Source organism: Emydura macquarii, unplaced genomic scaffold (assembly GCF_026122565.2).
Source record: "Emydura macquarii macquarii isolate MOO-44397 ecotype Brisbane River unplaced genomic scaffold, CSIRO-AGI_Emac_v2 contig_2205, whole genome shotgun sequence".
Taxonomy (NCBI): Eukaryota; Metazoa; Chordata; order Testudines; family Chelidae; genus Emydura; species Emydura macquarii.
The window spans coordinates 8,026,237-8,043,510 of NW_027132342.1; the positions used below are offsets into that span (position 1 = coordinate 8,026,237).

Below are 17,274 nucleotides of genomic sequence, written 5' to 3' on the forward strand. Positions count from 1 at the left end.
CTTACCAACAAAAGTTGGTCCCATAAAAGACATTACCTCAGCCACCCTGCCTCTCATATCTTGGGACCAACCTGGGTACAGCACCACAGCAAATAAAATCAGAATGACAATGCAGTTCAAAAAAAAAGAAAGGAACCAAGCAAACCACACACACCCCCACCCACACACACAAACAAGGTTAGGTTTTCCCCTGAAAACAAATAAGCAGCCTTTTCGGCCTACTGGGGCCAGTTCATACTGTGCTCTATCTTCATGTGCTGTTTACCTCTTCCAGGCTGCCTCTCTAAAGGCCTGTTCACGCTAGCCAGGTTTGTAGATGATCTCAGAAACGGCACAGCTGCCCTGGTGGTAACAACAGTTGAAGTGGAGCAGACAGGCCTTAACCTCTTCCAACACCGTGCGAAGACGAGGAGGGCCCAGCATTAGTATCCCATCTAGCTGCCAGGCAAACGAACACGGAAGTTAAGGGAGCCGCAAGAACCCAGGACTGAGCCCCGGCTCGGCAGACAGACAGAGAGACACACACGGGAGGGGGCGGGGAGAGTGGGGTGTCTCTTACTTTTGCCTGATCCTCTGCCAGAAAAGCGCCGCCCGGGGCCGCCTCTGCCCAGCTAGGAAGCGCGTAGGCGCACGCGGCTTTACACCGGGACAGGCGAGGGGCGCGGCGGCCTTGTGGCCTCCATCCTCCTCTTCCTCCTCCTGCCGCCGCTGCCCCACCGGCCAGCCCCAACGCAGGGCCCCGCGCCCGCCGCGCAGCCCGGCTCCGCGCACTCCAGTCTCCGACGCCCTGAAGCTACAACCGCCTAAGCCAGCGGGCCCGGCCCCAACGATCCCCCGCCGCGGCGCGGGTCAGTCACTTCCGAGATCCCGAGTCCCGCCTCAGCTCAACAAGGGCCGGCCTCGCTCGGTCGCTCGTTAGCTGCCAGGAGTTTACCACAGCTGATATCGCGAGAGTCGGACAAACACCGTCCGTGCCTCTCTCGAGACTTCCCAGCTGCCAAGAGAAACGTACACTTGCGCGGTATTTGGAGGAGGGGGTATGTAGGTGAGGGGGAGGGGGGGAAGTCTCGTCTCGCAGCTGGAAGTCTCGCGATATGTGGTCTCTGTTCCCTCCCGCCCCCTGCCTTGCTGCTGCCTCTTCCCGGCGCGGCGGGGCCGGCCCCGGCTGGTTGTTGTGGCCGCGCGCGTTTTGCTGCCGCTGCATGGGGGCTCTCCTCGGCCTAGCGCCTCCCGCCGAACCCGCCGCTCTGTGAAGCGGCGGCCTCGACCCCTTCCCGGCGCCTGGCGCTGTCGGAGCCACGGGACATGAGTGAGTCGGCCGGCGGGGGCGGGGAGGGGAAAGGGTTGGGGGGCCGGTGAACGTTGGCCTGATCGGGCCTCGCGACCCTGGGATCGCGGCACGAGCCGCAGTGGTGCGGTAACCGACGGGTGCGTGTCGCTGCCGCCGCCCGCCCTCCTTCCCGTAACGCTGCGGCACTAGAGCCGGGGGAGGACGGGCCTGGGGCAACTGGAGCCGTGATCCCATCCTGCTAGGTCAGCCTCTGGGTCGGGACAGCCCCAACCTCGCCAAGCACCCCTTTCTCTTCTCGCCCCCGGGCAACCCGAGACCCAGCCTCCCCTACGGCATCGGTCCTAAACACGGGTGCTCACGCAGCAGCAGCAGCATCGCTGTAATATTTTGCTGTCTGATGCGGAGGGATTTGTTCGATGATTGCACAGAGAGGGCTGCTGCTCGCTCAGTGTTTTCAGTGCCTGCAGTGCTCTCCAAAAGGTGCATTTGCATTTTTGCCCAAACTGTGTCCGGTAAAATTGTGCAGTGTTAGAAAACTAATAATCAAAAAGGAGAGGAATTAAGAGGTGTAAACTAAGCTGACGAGAGATGTTTTTAGTGGAGATGGAGAAAGGCAGAAAGACACAGGCGGGTTATGTGTGTATGTATGAAGGGCTTTAATATGCTTTTAAGGCAACTGAGTTTGATAAGATATTAATTCAAAGCAATTAGTTAACAACAGGAAGTGGCAGGAAGTGAGCATGTAGGTGGCTGTTCTGTCAGCTTACTGCTCTTGCTCTGTGTTAACCCTGAAAGTTCTGAATTCAGTGTAAGGGCCAGCTTGACAAATCCACTTGCATTTAGATGTGTTTCCTTGAGGATGGGGAAGAGGAGCAGGTGTTGTTGCAGAATGTAAAATTTTAAAGGTTAAGTTTATAGCACTAATGGTTGCAAAGAAAACCTTTCAGATATGTAGATTTGATTAATTCAGTGATGTCTGCAGATAGATGGTTCACAACTCTGCTTAAATTACAAGTAGTGTTTCCAAAGCACAAACCCAAATTGCTGAGTAGAAAGAATCATAAACTCTAGGGGGTAGGGATCATCTTTTTTTTGTTTAAATGTTTGTACAGTGCCCAGGATAATGGTTTCCTGGCTCACAGTTCTACGAATAGCATTCTGTGTGTCATTGTGAAGCCTAAAATGAACATACAGTCAGTGTGAAGTGATTAAGCGTGGTTGAAAAATCATTTTGTCTGAAATATCACCAGGTTCAATCATCCCGGGGATTTGCAGTCTGTTACTGTCAAATTTTTACTTTCGCAGCCACTTTTAGCTTTTTTTACACTCATGGTTTTACAAATTGGTCCCATGTGATGACAGCACAGGCTTTTAGCTATTGGTAAATAATAATAATCTCTTACTCCAAGACTCTCTTCTACCATCAGAACTGGAAGTAGCTTCTGCACCACTTGAGCTCCCACTATTTTTGGAGGGCATATGTTTATGGGCAAGTCAGGGAGAAACACAGCAACATCAGTTGTGCACAAAGAAGAAGCCCCCCAGAGCTAGGTTTGTGCAGGATATGTGGTTTCATTTCACAGCTTTCTTGACTCATTACTGTAATTCAGAACCTTGCTCATTCTGCTACAAAGGGGCTTTTTTACTTCAGTATAGGAGGGGCAAAATTGATTATTTGTCTATAAAGGAGTGTCAACACCAGAAAGTTTATGATCTATTCAGTAATGGTGTAGTTGGATGAAAATTAACAATAATATAAGTTCTAATATAGATTGACTGCAAGAATTTTTTTACTGTAAGGTGTGAAGCTCCATTCATAGTGGGCTGAATTTTCTTCATTCCCAGCCTTTCAGCCTCTTCAGTCCTAGATTTCTCCCTCTCAATACCTCACACGGGACCTCAGAATGAAGGTGCCAGCATCACCTTTTCTCTTATGCTCTGAACACATCTGCTCCTTTTTTCTCTGCCTCGTTTCCCTTCTCATTCCATATTAAATTCCAGCTGTTCCACTTTCAGAATACCGAACAACTTATGGTTACATCTCTGCCTATCTTACATTTATCCCATAAAATTCAGTAAGTCTTAAAAAGAGAACTTTGATCATAGTGTTCCATTATTAGTCTTGCCATAAAATTATTTACACTTAAACCAGATTACTGCAACTAAGCATACGTCTCTACTGATGGCGGCAAAGTCACTGCTGTCGGATCGACCTATCTGGATCGATTGAGTGGTCAGTGAAGACCTGCTCGCTCGATCCAGAAGTCGACGCTGGTAAACCACCCCCCTCAAGTGGCACAGTGCAGTGAAGACACCGTGCAGAAGGGAAGCACAGCAGTCGACAGGAGTTATGCAAGCTACTCTGTGTAGCTTGCGTAACTCCCGTCGACTGCCATCAAATTGCCAGGTAAGCATAGACCAAGGCTAAAGGGGAAAACTGCTAAGCTATTCCTGTATTTTTGATGGTCTTTAATGGGTGTCTTGAATTTCAGTTAATATGACATGACATTTTGTAATTGTAAAAGTTTCCTTTCAGCTCTTGGCTGTGGTGTATGGCCTTGAGTCTGGGGAGTAAAGGTCGGTGAAGAAAATGTGGGCATCAGGGTTCCATGAGGGATGCAGAGTTTCCTTGTTCCCAAGGAGAAAATAGTTCCTGCAATGTGAGGATGTTTCTCCTTTTTTGGGGATGAGGGAAAGAATGTATCTGACTGCTTCAGAGTAAAATAATATGAAATGTGTTTGCGGTATGACTTGGTGGTGATAGAGCTGTATGATAAACAGTCCTTGTCTTGGAAATAATTAAATTTCTATTTTTTAGAAATGAGTTGCACAATTGAGAAAGCCCTAGCTGATGCTAAAGCACTAGTGGAACGGCTAAGAGAACATGACAATGCAGCAGAAGCTCTTATTGAACAGACTACAGCTCTCAACAAGCGGGTCGAAGCGATGAAGCAGGTTTGTTTTCCCATTTTGCTTATTCATTTGAAAACCTGCTGAAAACACTTAACATCACTATTGAAACATTACATAATCTCGACTACTACAAAGTGGTGCATTATCAGTTTATTATCCTATATGTCATCTGGTGGTATACTAGATGTTCTTATGGGGACTGGGATGAACTCTGTCATCCAGTAGGTTTCTTTTGTCTCTAATAACTATGATTCTATAAACAAATTACTCATTGGTTACTATGACCCCAATCCTGCAAACATGTACGTGCTTAAAGTTTAAGCACATTCATGTGTGTCTGTAGGATTTATGATTTATCAGCATTTTCAATGTCTGTGTGCTGGTCTTCTATCAAGTATTTAAAAGTAACTTAATATTTTAATTTTGCATGTCTGAGCTAATAAAGTTTTAATCTTAGAGACTTACATAAGAACAATCTCTTGTTTTCTCTTGCATGAGCATTCTCATCTTTATATTTTATTCTGTGACAAAGTAGCCTGTTCAGCTTATTTTGACTGGGTAACAATTTTCTTTCTGCTGTTAACTAACAAAGGAATATTACTATATTCAGTTCTGCTAAGTGTGGAGGGGTGGTTTTAGAAGGCGATAAAGGTTCTGTGGAATCCATGTTGGGGAGACCCATCCTGTCATGTTAACAATCTCAATAAAGCAGAAAAGCTAATAAGTGCATTTACTTTACATAAAGGTAATGTTGTTTCTTGGGAGGATTATAATGGTCAGCAGAAGCTTCAGACACAAATATTTGTTAAACATTTGTTAATGGTCTTTAAATGATTGGTGATTAACAAGCATCGTATCAAAAGAGCTATTTAATATTGGACAGATTCCAACTTTGAAATTAGTCGATGAGGACCAATACACCTGTTTGCTTTCATTTACATAAATATTTTTTTATTCTACAACTAGTACCAAGAAGAAATTCAAGAGCTTAATGAGGTAGCAAGACATCGGCCTCGGTCTACATTAGTAATGGGTATCCAGCAGGAAAACAGGCAGATCCGAGAACTGCAACAGGAAAATAAAGGTGAGGTTTCATATTTTGTTCTTTAAGGATCTGATCATGCTGCATTGAAGTCAGCTCCCACTGATTTCAATGGATGCTAGATCATATCCTGAGAATTTTGTCTTCTAATCTCAATTTTTTTTAGTATAATCAGTCAGACACACTGATTGCATGGAGATTTGACGTCTTTATTATAATGGTGAACAACAACAGAAATGCAGGCATTCTATTTTCCTTTCAGATCTTTAAAATATAAATTTGCTGGCACTTCTCTATAGGTCTTATAGCTCTTATTTATCCTGTGACTTTGACTATCATTCACTGCTGCTATACATAGCATATGTACCTCTATATATATATCTTACTGTTGCCAAGAAAATAACTTTATGTACAGGGGAGGCTCCTACTTCTTAAAGCATAAAATAAAAAATGATAGTCTAATGAAATGTCTTCTAACGACTCACGGTCTGGGGACACTCTAAGCAAAGGGGCACTTACAGATTCATATTCACCATTATCTTGTTTCACATAGAGAGTTATCTACCCTTTTTTAGGGCACCAGAAATTCAAAGATCAGTCTGCTTACTAAGTACAATTCCACTCCCTTTATTAATTCTGTAAAAGTTAATTGTTTTTAACCTTTGATGCAGAAAAGTTTAGCTTTGGGAAAATTAATTGCTGGTGCTATATATTGAAGAATCTCAAAACGTATCTCAAAATATGCAAAGTTTTGTTCATGTTTAAAGACAAACTCTAGATTTTACAGTTCAAAACAGTAACTTAAGTAGCTTCCAGATGGACTCTGCACTGGGTATTTTAAGTGGAGCACTAGGAGCAAGAGCCTCACCCTTTTCTCTGGCTACTTTACTCTAGTTAAAAGGGCTGGAGCAACATAAGGGGGGTTTATAATCCCTGGTTCTGGCTGTGGGAGAACTTTCTCAGTGCAGACATGACACAGAATTTGTTCTGGGGTGTCTAAAAGCTTGTATTGGTTTTCTCAAATTGAAGTATTTTTGCATACATGTCTTGAAGCAATTTTTAAATTGTTTTTGTAGAACTACGTACATCTCTTGAAGAACATCAGTCTGCTTTGGAACTCATAATGAGCAAATACAGAGAGCAGATGTTTAGGTTGCTCATGGCCAGCAAAAAGGATGATCCAGGTATAATAATGAAATTAAAAGAGCAACATTCCAAGGTAATAAGTTTTAGAATTTTTTAACATAGGGTCATGTGTCAATATAATATTTGCTCAATTATCTTGTTTCATTTTATATTAGAAAGTGCATTAGCAATTCCTAAGTTTTGTAGCATAGTCTCTTAAACATGAACAGGATGGTCGTTCAGACTAACAGATCAGCCTTACTAGATGCTTGTGATATGTGTTTAGACATTCATCAAAAAACATTCCATTACTACATTTCCATAATTCACTTTTCCTCTTGTAGGCCTGGGGGGATGGTAGGCAGCTCTGCTATGTTGGACTTTCAGATATCAGTCTCCAATAATAATTTTAAATCAGCTCAGTGTTCCAGCATGCACTGGTAACTTTAATGGCTTCTGTGATTGGTGCTGGAGCAATAAGGTAAGCCTCGTTTTATTCAATATTCAGTTTTTTTTTTCTGAAGGTATTAAAATAGTTTTGGAAAAAACTCTCTTGAGAGAACCTTCTGAATATTGAATAATCAGGCTTATATATCTTCTCTTCTCCTACTCCTTCAGGTAGGGTTCCTGTTTCAGCACTGATCAGAGATGCTGTGGAGTAACCAGTGCATTGTAGGAGGGGAGCTGGAAGTTGTCCAAACGGGGTGAGCTGCTTGATGATCCTGGAAAACTAGAAGAGTAAAGGGTTACTAAAAGTTAATGTCTTTCTAAACTGCCATTAGTGGGATATGTATGTATGTGTGTGGGCATTCAGCTCCTTGTAAGGTTGAGCCATGTTATTTTCGTTCTTCACCCTTGGCTTTGCCAGAAGGTAACAATGCTCAGTTCATCTTTTTAAATCATTAGCGCACACATTTAAATTGTAACATGGCACAAATAAACTCTTAATTAATAGAAGGTACTGTGATGATTCCCTCTAAACTGGAAACTATCAAATAATGAGACTTTAATGACTACTGCATTCAGCATCGTATGCTACTTGTGGGAAGGTGAACTAAAATTTCCTAAGTTTTATTTAACTATTTAAGAAGTTTTTCATAAATAATTCAAATAACTAAACACTTACACATTTAGTCCTTAAATTAAATGGTATCATGTCTGTAAGATAATTTGGAATCTGGATATTAAAATTTGGAAAAAATAAAATCCAATAAAAGGCCTAAATCTGCAAATACTTACCCACTTTACTCATGAATAGTTTTGTTGAAATCAGTGGGACTACTCATGTAAAATCAAGCAAATACATAAGAGTTTGTAGTACTGAGACCTAAACTCATAGTCTTATTTCCTAAAATTTCTAAATAGCAATCAACTTTAAAAAAAGAACTATTGCATTAGAAGAACCATTGAAATCGATTTTACATACAAGTAAATAGAATAACAAGCATTGTTATGTACCAGAAGTAACTTCACTGACAAACAGAGAATAAAAAATGGGACATTCCTCAGTTGACTTCGGCTTGGAGTTTCTAATTAACATTTTTCATTAAAAATTGGAAAAAGTCCCTCTATGAAATAGAAAACTTCAAATGGGACTTATAATGATAGATAAATCAGGAGTTAAAAAATGTAGGTACTATAAAGTGAGTTTATGCTTCTAGAAAAGTGTAAAGATGAAGCATTGATCTGAAATTGTCACTGAAACAAATGCTATTTTTTTGAAGTCCTAAGGAAGGTGTTACATAAAAGCCCAATTCAAAGCAATGATTCTAGATCTGTGTAACAAACTGTTTATCATGCTGTGATTTAAGTACTTTGTTTGGGAAAAATATGTTTTAGCAGAGAAATTACAGAGCCCTCTTGATCTATTTGGCTCTACTCAGTCATGTGTGTTGCGGCGACTTTATTATTCCCAAATCAGGATACCTGGAATTTCACGATTTGCACTTGTTAATCTATATAGTTAGTATATGTTGAGTAATCTTGAAGTGCAGTCTGAACACTTCTATCTCTTATGTGCATTAAGAATATAACTACGTCAAATTTGGTGTGCAAGGAATTAATCTTGCTTTACCAGTGAACACTGTTCTACCAAGTGGCAACTGTTGGCACTTGTTTACTGCAGTTTTACGCATTGAAAAAAAATTCAATTGCAGAAAAATAGAAATTTAAAAATTTTGATAGCAGTACCATATACTCCAGAAAAATATTTGTGTGGTGATAGTAGTGAAAACTTATCTAAATATGGGGTGTAAATATGCTGTGAACTGAAACTTGTCATACAGTTTCCTGCTAGGAACAGTTTAAGATTAAATTTTATAAAAACTTTTTTACCTTTTTATTTAAAAAAAAAAAAAAAAAAAAAAAGCTGGCATTTAATCCTTGCTATGGACTAGTGCCATCTGGTAACTTTAGAACAACCAAATACTTTAAGCAACAAAGATATTGCAACTCAAACACTGATTACTGCACACCATTTAACTTTTTTTGGTAATACTTTAAGTTTACATCCATATTAACATTGTAATGACTCTATACCACAGATTGAAATGTGTCCTTGTAACAACCCTGAAGGACTCCTCCTCATCAGTGCATCTCAACATGTCCATGAAGCACCTAATTATGGACTGGAGAGGAGGCAGTTGGCAGCAAATCAGAATGTACATTTTAAAATTTGTTCTTTTCTGATCTTATTTAGTTTTACTTTACCTTTTTTTGAAAATAGTAAACCAAGTGCCAAAAGCTACATTAGAAGAGTGTTATGGTTGTGACAAAAAGTATGAAAATTCCAAATCTCTTGTAGCATATGTCCTGAAGATATTTAGTAAGTTTCTCAAGCCTCAGCAATATCTTGGCACAATGGGGCAAACTAAAGATGGAATTAACTTTGTAACTTGTTAAAGCCTAGACATTATTTGAACTTCAATAGTTATAAAGCTTTTGATTTCAACTTGATTTAATATAAATCCTCGTGGGATATCAAAGGAATTCCTTTTGGGGAATAGTTTGAGCTTTATTTTTTAACTATATCTGGTTTTCAGATACTCCTGAATGATTCTAGTATAGGCATACTCTTTTGATGTCATCGGATATACTTAGCAAAGCAGAGTTTAAATGGAATACATCTAAATAAAAATCAATAGGTGCAGGGAAATGGTGTATGTGATATGGGTGACATGCTTTCTTCTGTCTGGCTTGGTGTGGAAGCAATTCCCCAGCATCGTTTGGGAGGATGTCAAGGGGGGCCTAATCTTGCAAATGAGGTGTAATATAGTGGTCCTGGCCACTTGTGGTTATTAAAGCTTTACGGTCTTCACAAATCTTAGTTATTGCAAATTCCAATTTCAGTAATTACATTCTTCCTTCTTACATGTCTTGTATTTTAATTTAATAAATTTCCTCTAAAAGTACGTAGGGTTAATGGTGCAAAATATTGCATTTCAGTGGTGGATAAAATAGTGTGTGTGGAGGGAAGGTGGGAGGAATTCAGGGAGAGAGTAGTTAGGTGTAATGTAGACATGTAATAATCACTGTAGATATGATTGCTGAACCACGGCAACAACCAAAAGAGGTTATAGAGTGAATTGAAAACAAAGCCCTGAAGGATGCAGTGGAATAGGGCAGGATGAAGAGCCATTAAAGGAGATTATAATGGAATGGTCAGCGACATAAAAGAACCAGCATAGTATACTTGTGTAGAAGAGGGGAGAATGCATAATAAACTAAAATTGGCATTCTTATCTGTGAATTACTTAAATAATCCCCATTACTGCAGTGGAGGCTCTGTGCAGTGAAAATTCTAAATACTAACATTTTCAATCTGACTTGCTAAGTATGCAATATTGCACTGTGATCATCTTTCACCACATGCTTGATATGTGATACAGGACAAGTAATTAATGCCTAACTTTATCCAACTCAGCCGTTAGATACTCGTAATGGCTTAAAATAATTCATAGAGAGGTGAAGTTAATATAATAAGGTGTATTTTCACTAAGTTTTTTCTTCTACCTGAAGATCATTGCCTACTTGGAGGAAGAAAATAGTGATGTGTTTAAGGAAAGAGGAATACTGGAGCTGATATTCACTGTGATACGAAAAGAACATTTTGACCAAAGAATAGATGTATGCTTACATAGGCAGGCAAGATAACAAAGACCGATTAAATGCAAATGTAGGTGAAGGACACCTCACAAAAACTAGAAGTTGTCTGGACCATCCCACAAAAAGATGGAATAGGGATTACTTTTAGAACAGAGTGCAGTAGTAGATGTGTACTTCAAGGATTGACATCAGGGATGAGCAAGAGCAAAGAAATTATATTGTGGCAAGTTGGGTCCAGACTTTGGCAGGCATAAGACTGAAGAAAAAGCCTTTTGCTAAGGTGACTTTCTTCTTGTGGCAATAACATGGTTTACTGGATAAGTTGTGAGACAGTAATCCAGTTAATGTTGGAAAGTTGTGGAGCTTCCACAGCAGTTAAAATGCAGTTAATGCTCAGTTAGTTTTATTAATGCAGAAAAGAATATATTGATAAAGCTTTTTTTATTTCACTTATGGTTTAGGAGCTACAAGTGCATATGGACCAGATTACAGAAATGGCAGCAGTAATGAGAAAAGCCATTGAAATCGATGAGCAGCAGGGTTGCAAAGAGCAAGAACGTATTTTTCAGCTTGAAGTAAGTATCAAATCAGAGAATCTCTGGCAACAACTAGGTTCTCTCCTCCCTCTTCTCCCCAACTGCTAAGTGCACTGAGGCCAGTGCTATCACATTTTGAAATAAAATTACATTAGCATATATTTTTAAAGCAGTAGAGCTTTCTGGCTTTGAAGTATCTTGCTCAACGTTACGAGGGTTTGCTTGAATATAAGGCTGTCTCTTTGACAATTTGTTATAATTATTTTAACTACATCCGTTTTTGGCACTGAACATGTATTTTGCTTGGCCCATCTCCTGTCTCTACCCAGCGAGTACTTTTAAGTGAAAAGTTGCTGAAATAAGTGTTATGTGAGAATTGGGCTATATACTATGCCTAGACTTCATTGAGTGCACTGAGCCCCAGCTCAACTTTTGTCAATGGATTTAGTCTTTAGTACAATATTCCCGTTTCCTTGCCTTTTTTTTTGTTTTCCTCTAGTTGCACTACTTGGCTACTATGAAAATTCCTTGTTATCCCGGTGTGATGAATTGGGAATATGTCTGTTCAGTTTATGAATTGTGTGAAAGTATGTAACCTTATGTTTGTGTCAGACTGCATACTCTCTATATTGAGCATGCAACCTTTTGCCTTCTCTGTGGTCTGTCTGCCTGCCTCCATGTTGGGTTGAAAATTCCAAACGCTGGTGGCAAAACAACAATAGAGGGTAGATGACTCAAGTACTCAATCACGGGAAATCTAGTCAGGCTAGATAACAAACTGGTCCCAGCCCTGAAGAACTGGTTTAGCAGGTGGAAAGTGATGGCAACAAAGTCACCTGACACAGGTTTGTGTTCATGTGGGGAAGCTGGCATGAGTGGCACCTGACAGCGTGCATAAGACGGGATACTCTGCCTGCCTGGCAGAACACAGATTATTCTTTAAGGACTTTCAATAGAAGAGTGAGCTAATGAGGGATATTGTGGTTACAATGTCTTGTTGTCTGTGGTCTGTTTTCTCATGTGCTTTACATGATTAAGAATAAAAGAGAATAAAGGTGTTAGACTGTCCAAAAAAATTGTAGACTGTCCTGCTGCACTGTAAATTGGAAGCTTCACACCTTTTGGGTGGAGTTGTGGGAAAGGAGTGGGTTTAAGTGCTGGGGAGTTTGAGGAGTCAATGCTGAGCCAAGAGGGGCTATGTGACTGGATAGTGGATTCACAATTGGGGGGTAGGCGGGGTGGTGCTAGCTAGAAGATGTACGCCCTGTGATTGGGGCAGTGGCTGAACTCCACTCAGGCTTCAGAAGTGTAATGCACTCCAGGGGATCCAGAACATAGAGATGTGGATTCCCCTCACAGTCCTAGTGGGTGCCCAGGATCAGGTACTCAGTAGAATCTGACACACCTTGTCTAAATCCTTTCCCCTGCTCCAGTTGTCTATTTTGGCTTCTTATATGTCCTTAGATGCTACATCCTCTGTAACAATGCAGAGACAACAAAAAGCCTTATCAATAGGGCTTCTTTGTGCCCTGTACTTTTATAGAATGCTGTGCTATTCATCTTAACTAAGGATGAATGTATGTACCATTCCAGCAACTGTTATTTTCAGCTCTATCACCACTAATTATGCAGTCTGCAAAGCCAGACATTTTGAAGAAGAAAGCTTCATCTTCTCTACTCCTCTTATTGCTACTTTAGTCTCACATGGCAGAGGATGCTTTGCATTTTTGGTTCAGTCTCAACTTCTGTTTTATGTAAACTTTCCAGTCCTGTTGTTCCTATCACATTATTGACACCCAAAACAATCTCATCTGACAAAATTATCAAAATATAATATGCTATTGAATTAGCTTGATCTAATTTATTTTTATGCTACTGTTTGCATTATACTTTGCTTGGACAATGACTAGTTAGTTTTGCTTTGTTTCCACCTCTTGCCATTTTTTTCATGAGTTCTGTAATATGTCTTATGTAAAGTTCCAGCTCCTAAAGAAATGATTACTTCAGAATCTCGGCTTTCATTTTTTAAAAAGTTTCTAGTGTTCATGGCTGTAGAGGAAAGCTTGAAAATGTGACAGGAGTGTATCCTCAAGGCTCAGAAACTAGAAGGCAAATAATCTCCAACTCACAAGCACATCTTTGGCTTAAAAACCATTTTTAAAATATGTTTTGGGATCTAATTCTGAATGTTGGGGGTAGGTAGTGCAGCTTTCTGGTTATGTATTAGCAAAATGCTTTAACACAAATGTTATAATCACGGTGTTCACATGGGAGTTAAGGGGGGAAAAGATAGTCAACTTTTTTTTTTAAACAAAAAGTTTGAACTTAAGCTACCCTCTCTTCCTCTGTTGAGCACTTTTCTTGATGCTGAAGATATCTATTTAGTACAACAAAAAAATCCAGTTCTCTCCACTCTCAAATCATAGGTCAACATAAGAATTTCTCCCTCTCCCATCCCACACAATCTCCTCCCAAAATAGATTGTTTTCATTTTCTTTGTCCTGATTTTCATCTAAAATTATTTTGTCTTGGCATGTTATAGCAAGAAAACAAAGGCCTGAGAGAAATCCTTCAGATAACCAGAGAATCATTCCTGAATCTCAACAAAGAAGATGTATCAGAGAGTACATCTCTGTCAGCATTAGTAACCAGCAGTGATCTGAGCCTGAGGAAGAGCTGAAGATTCTTTGAAGTCAACGAACTTTGTTGCACATCTAACAGCTTAGGGTATCAGGGTTCACTTGTCAAGCATTTGTTACTGAATAGGGCATCAGAAACTTAACATATTTTATATCCAACTTTAGTTTAATGCTTTATAGTGTGTACAGTATATCAGTTATTAGCGCCAGATTAGTTGATTGCCATAGATCTAACTCTTGTAGGAAACGGCTTCTCAATGCAATTGTGGAATCAGATTTTTTTTATTAATCCATTCAAAACAAAAGACAAGCTAAACGTTCACATATAGAAAACTTGTATAAACTACTGCTCATAAAAAGGACACCTGCCTAAATAACATGACACTTTAAAATCTGTCTCCTTGGCCAAGAGTAGTTCCAGAAACTGGTGGACCCTATGCATCATCCATGTTGCTGTTTCGTAAATATGAGTTAATAATTAGAATGACTGACCAGCTTGTATGGAAGTGATAGAAGCATTGTAATGAGGAGAGCTGACAGCTGTCATGTGCTCCAGACTTCCCAGGGAATCATGCTTTTTACAAAATATGTTCATAAAAATTATTGAAAAGACCGGTGGTTCTGTATCTACACACTGTTTACAAAATCAGCCTCACTTGTTTTTGGCTTAAGAATTTAAGAGAAACTGCAGGTTATAGGATGCCTCTGTGTCAACCTTAGAAATGTTTTATTTCTGTTTGAGAGCTGTAAGAAAATGACAGTTTCCCTTTAGCTGTTACTGACTGGTGTCCAAAGACAGCTTAAATTTTATTTTGAATACATCTTATTTTTACAAATGTAATTTCTTAGTTTGTATAGGAGAGAGCTGTTAATCTATGGCAATTCTTTAAGGTTGCTCTATTATGAAACAATGCTTGATTAGTGCTTATCTTTGTAAATACAAAATGTGATTTTTAATTTATCCCTAGTCTTTACCTACATTGATATTTCTCCTCATCCATCCCCAAAACAAACTCAGTTTTAGGGTTTTAAATTTTTACATTGTGTGAAGTGACTACTTTTCATCACATACCCACTATTTTTGTAATGCAGATGCTTGATGTGATCTTATGGCTGGGAATGTGTACTGTACAGTAAACTTATTTTATGAATAAAGATGATCAAATGTAGATGGCTTCATGATTAAAGTACCATTAGAAAAATGCTAATTTATGAATAGTACTTGCTTAATATTTTATATTCATAGAAAAGAGATGTCCAACTAGTGGTGCTTGTGGCCTTCACTGACCTTTAAATTTTAAGGAGGCAGGTTTTCTTATAAAGTGACAAGGAACCAATTTAAAATTCAAATATTTTTCACTACTTAGTCTCTGTAGACTCCTGTCAGTTTGGACAAGTAACTAACTGCCCAGTCACTTTCATAGGTGGCCGTACATCTTTCAGATGCAGTTTGCTAATACAGGACCCTTTTAAAAAATATTTTCTTAAATTTTGAAAATACTCTGCTAAAATTTGAATGATTAATGTTTCCTTCAGCGTTTAAAAACATTTACAGTCAGGACTCAGGCTGTTACTTTTATAATAACTCAATGTTGGATTATTATACTCAAATTGGAAACTATTGAGTGCATTTAAAAATAATTAAGAAATGTAAACTGTCTTGCTACAGAATGGGAGACAGTACAAGTTGAGTTAAAGATAGGTGATAAGTGTCAAACACTAGTCTGACTGATAAATAAGCACAGTATTTTGCAGGTTAAAAAGACCCTGGCATATAAAATGACAAGTCAAACTTGAAACTACACTGAGCTAATTGCAGTATGAAAATTTCCATAACTTTACTATACTTTATATATAAAATACTCCATGTAGTTTAGTATTCAGGAAAGTTGGAAACTAAGGTTCTTTATTTTTATGCTGTGAATGAGGACAAAATTGATTTCATCAGCCCCTATTGAAATGCAGGGTATTTTTACAAACTTACTATATAAAAGTCAGAGGAATAATTTACTGAAATGAGAGAGAAAAGAGGTAAGTTGATACATACTAATAGATCAGAGTTGGAATTTGGCCAGGACATGTGCGCTAATGCCTTTTTTTTTTCACACCCAAAATTCCCTGGGATGTTTAATTATGTCTGTTAATCAAAATGATAGTGATTCCTCTAAAGAATCATAGTTGAGCAGTAATCTTGGCAAAAAACAGTTAAAGTTGTAATAGAGGACCTGGTGAATGAATCAAAGCCAGGATAAACAAAATGTCCACCCAGTGAGTATTTTGCTGTACTTGCGGTATTAAGTGATGTAGTGCTGCATTTAGATTGGGGCATAATGTTTTAAACTAAGACAGGTTAGACAGTGCATGTGAAGAACTGGAACTATTTAATCTATTAGAAAAGTCTGTTAGAAAAGTTCAAGCTAGTGTTTTCAGCTAGGTAAAGGACAGTTTAAGGATAAGGTCACTGGGGGTGGTAGTAGGCTTAAGTTACAGTAGGGCAAATGAAGATTGAGTGTTAAGGAAAACTCCAGGAAAGAAGATAAGAACACTCTAAATGGGGAAGAGCCAATAATGCAGCTATTCCAGGCTACAGTAAATAGCTTTATCATGCATGACCAGTATTGAGGTTCCTTGGACTCTTGTTTTAGCAATGGTTAGTGCTCTTTATCAATGAAAGTGGGGGTAGGGATGGATTAAGTCACTAATCGTCAAGTTTGCCTGCAACACCTAGTAACTAATTGGGGGTTCTCCATCTGACTCTGCTGCTGTGACTGATCCTACCTAAGTAAGGCTTTGAGGTCACTAAATCCCTTTCTCACCCAATGATTGAGCCTGTCCACGAGGAAGACTAATCCCCCTCTCAAAGGCCATGCTTCCTTTACATGGCAAAAGGATTTAGTGAGCAGGGTTCCCCAGAGATGTGAGAGCTTGTCTAAAACAGCATCAGTTGCCAGGCAGGCCTTCACTTTGAAAACGTTAGCATAGCTCACGTTGTATTTACTGATATTTTAACAAGTAGTCAGTAGTCCCGTCTATGGAGTGCAATAACAAAAATAAAATCTTGCAGTTACTTGAGCTCACTGCTTTAGCTATGCTTTAGGGTGACACTTAAATACTCAAGTCCCTTACTGCATTTAAAAAATTCTAAAGCAGTTTGAAGTAAGTTTTATTGAGCTAAATACAGAGTTGATCAGGACAGTAGCTTCTCTTTAGTTTCAAATTTGCTATTTTGTTAATTTGGTATTAATACCTAACTGCATTAGAGGTGATAGTGGGAAACTGGAGGCCCTGAGAGCTGGCTGGGAGAAGTCGGATGGATAGATAGGTTGATCAGTTTTTGGAAGTGGTCCATAAAATAGTTCTGAAACCACTCACTTAACCCTTTAAAACAAATAATGTAGCTGATGATTGACCTTTTGTTTCAGGTTGACTGTACACATTGAGGTTACATTCTGCTCATGCTTTCAGCATTAGCTCCGCAAGTAGAAAAGCTAAAGCTTTTTGAAGAAAAATAGATTCTGGATCAATTGTCTAGCCCCAGGGCCCCTCACCACACCCATCCCCACCAGTCAGTACTGTTCCCACTGGCTGACATTCATAAAGATCTTAAAATGCTTTACGAACATG

General features: G+C 39.4%; 2 protein-coding genes across 5 annotated transcripts in view; one reads left to right on the forward strand and one right to left on the reverse strand.

Annotated features, from left to right (window-relative positions):
* Positions 1–950, reverse strand: part of INTS13 (integrator complex subunit 13) — a 34,082-nt gene extending 33,132 nt beyond the window's left edge. Inside the window, exons 1-2 of one of the 2 annotated variants that reach the window (XM_067559275.1) lie at positions 560–950; positions 266–438 (exon numbers count right to left, since the gene is read on the reverse strand). The gene's annotated coding sequence lies outside the window, so the exon portion shown is untranslated. The remainder of the gene's footprint in view (positions 1–265; positions 439–559) is intronic. The other variant, XM_067559276.1, reaches the window with a different exon arrangement.
* Positions 951–1,087: 137 nt separating this feature from the next.
* On the forward strand, positions 1,088–14,819 carry FGFR1OP2 (FGFR1 oncogene partner 2). 3 transcript variants are annotated; one of them, XM_067559279.1, is made up of 7 exons: positions 1,088–1,309; positions 4,110–4,246; positions 5,171–5,288; positions 6,323–6,465; positions 8,915–9,031; positions 10,937–11,050; positions 13,554–14,819. In XM_067559279.1, the coding sequence occupies exons 1-7, from the start codon at positions 1,306–1,308 to the stop codon at positions 13,689–13,691; spliced, it is 771 nt and encodes a 256-aa protein (XP_067415380.1). In that variant the 5' UTR covers positions 1,088–1,305; the 3' UTR covers positions 13,692–14,819. The 3 variants fall into 3 exon arrangements, with proteins under 3 accessions (XP_067415380.1, XP_067415382.1, XP_067415381.1); XM_067559280.1 differs by lacking the exon at positions 1,088–1,309 and adding an exon at positions 3,924–3,951; XM_067559281.1 differs by lacking the exon at positions 8,915–9,031 and having other exon boundaries at positions 1,089–1,309.
* The last annotated feature ends 2,455 nt before the right edge of the window (positions 14,820–17,274 follow it).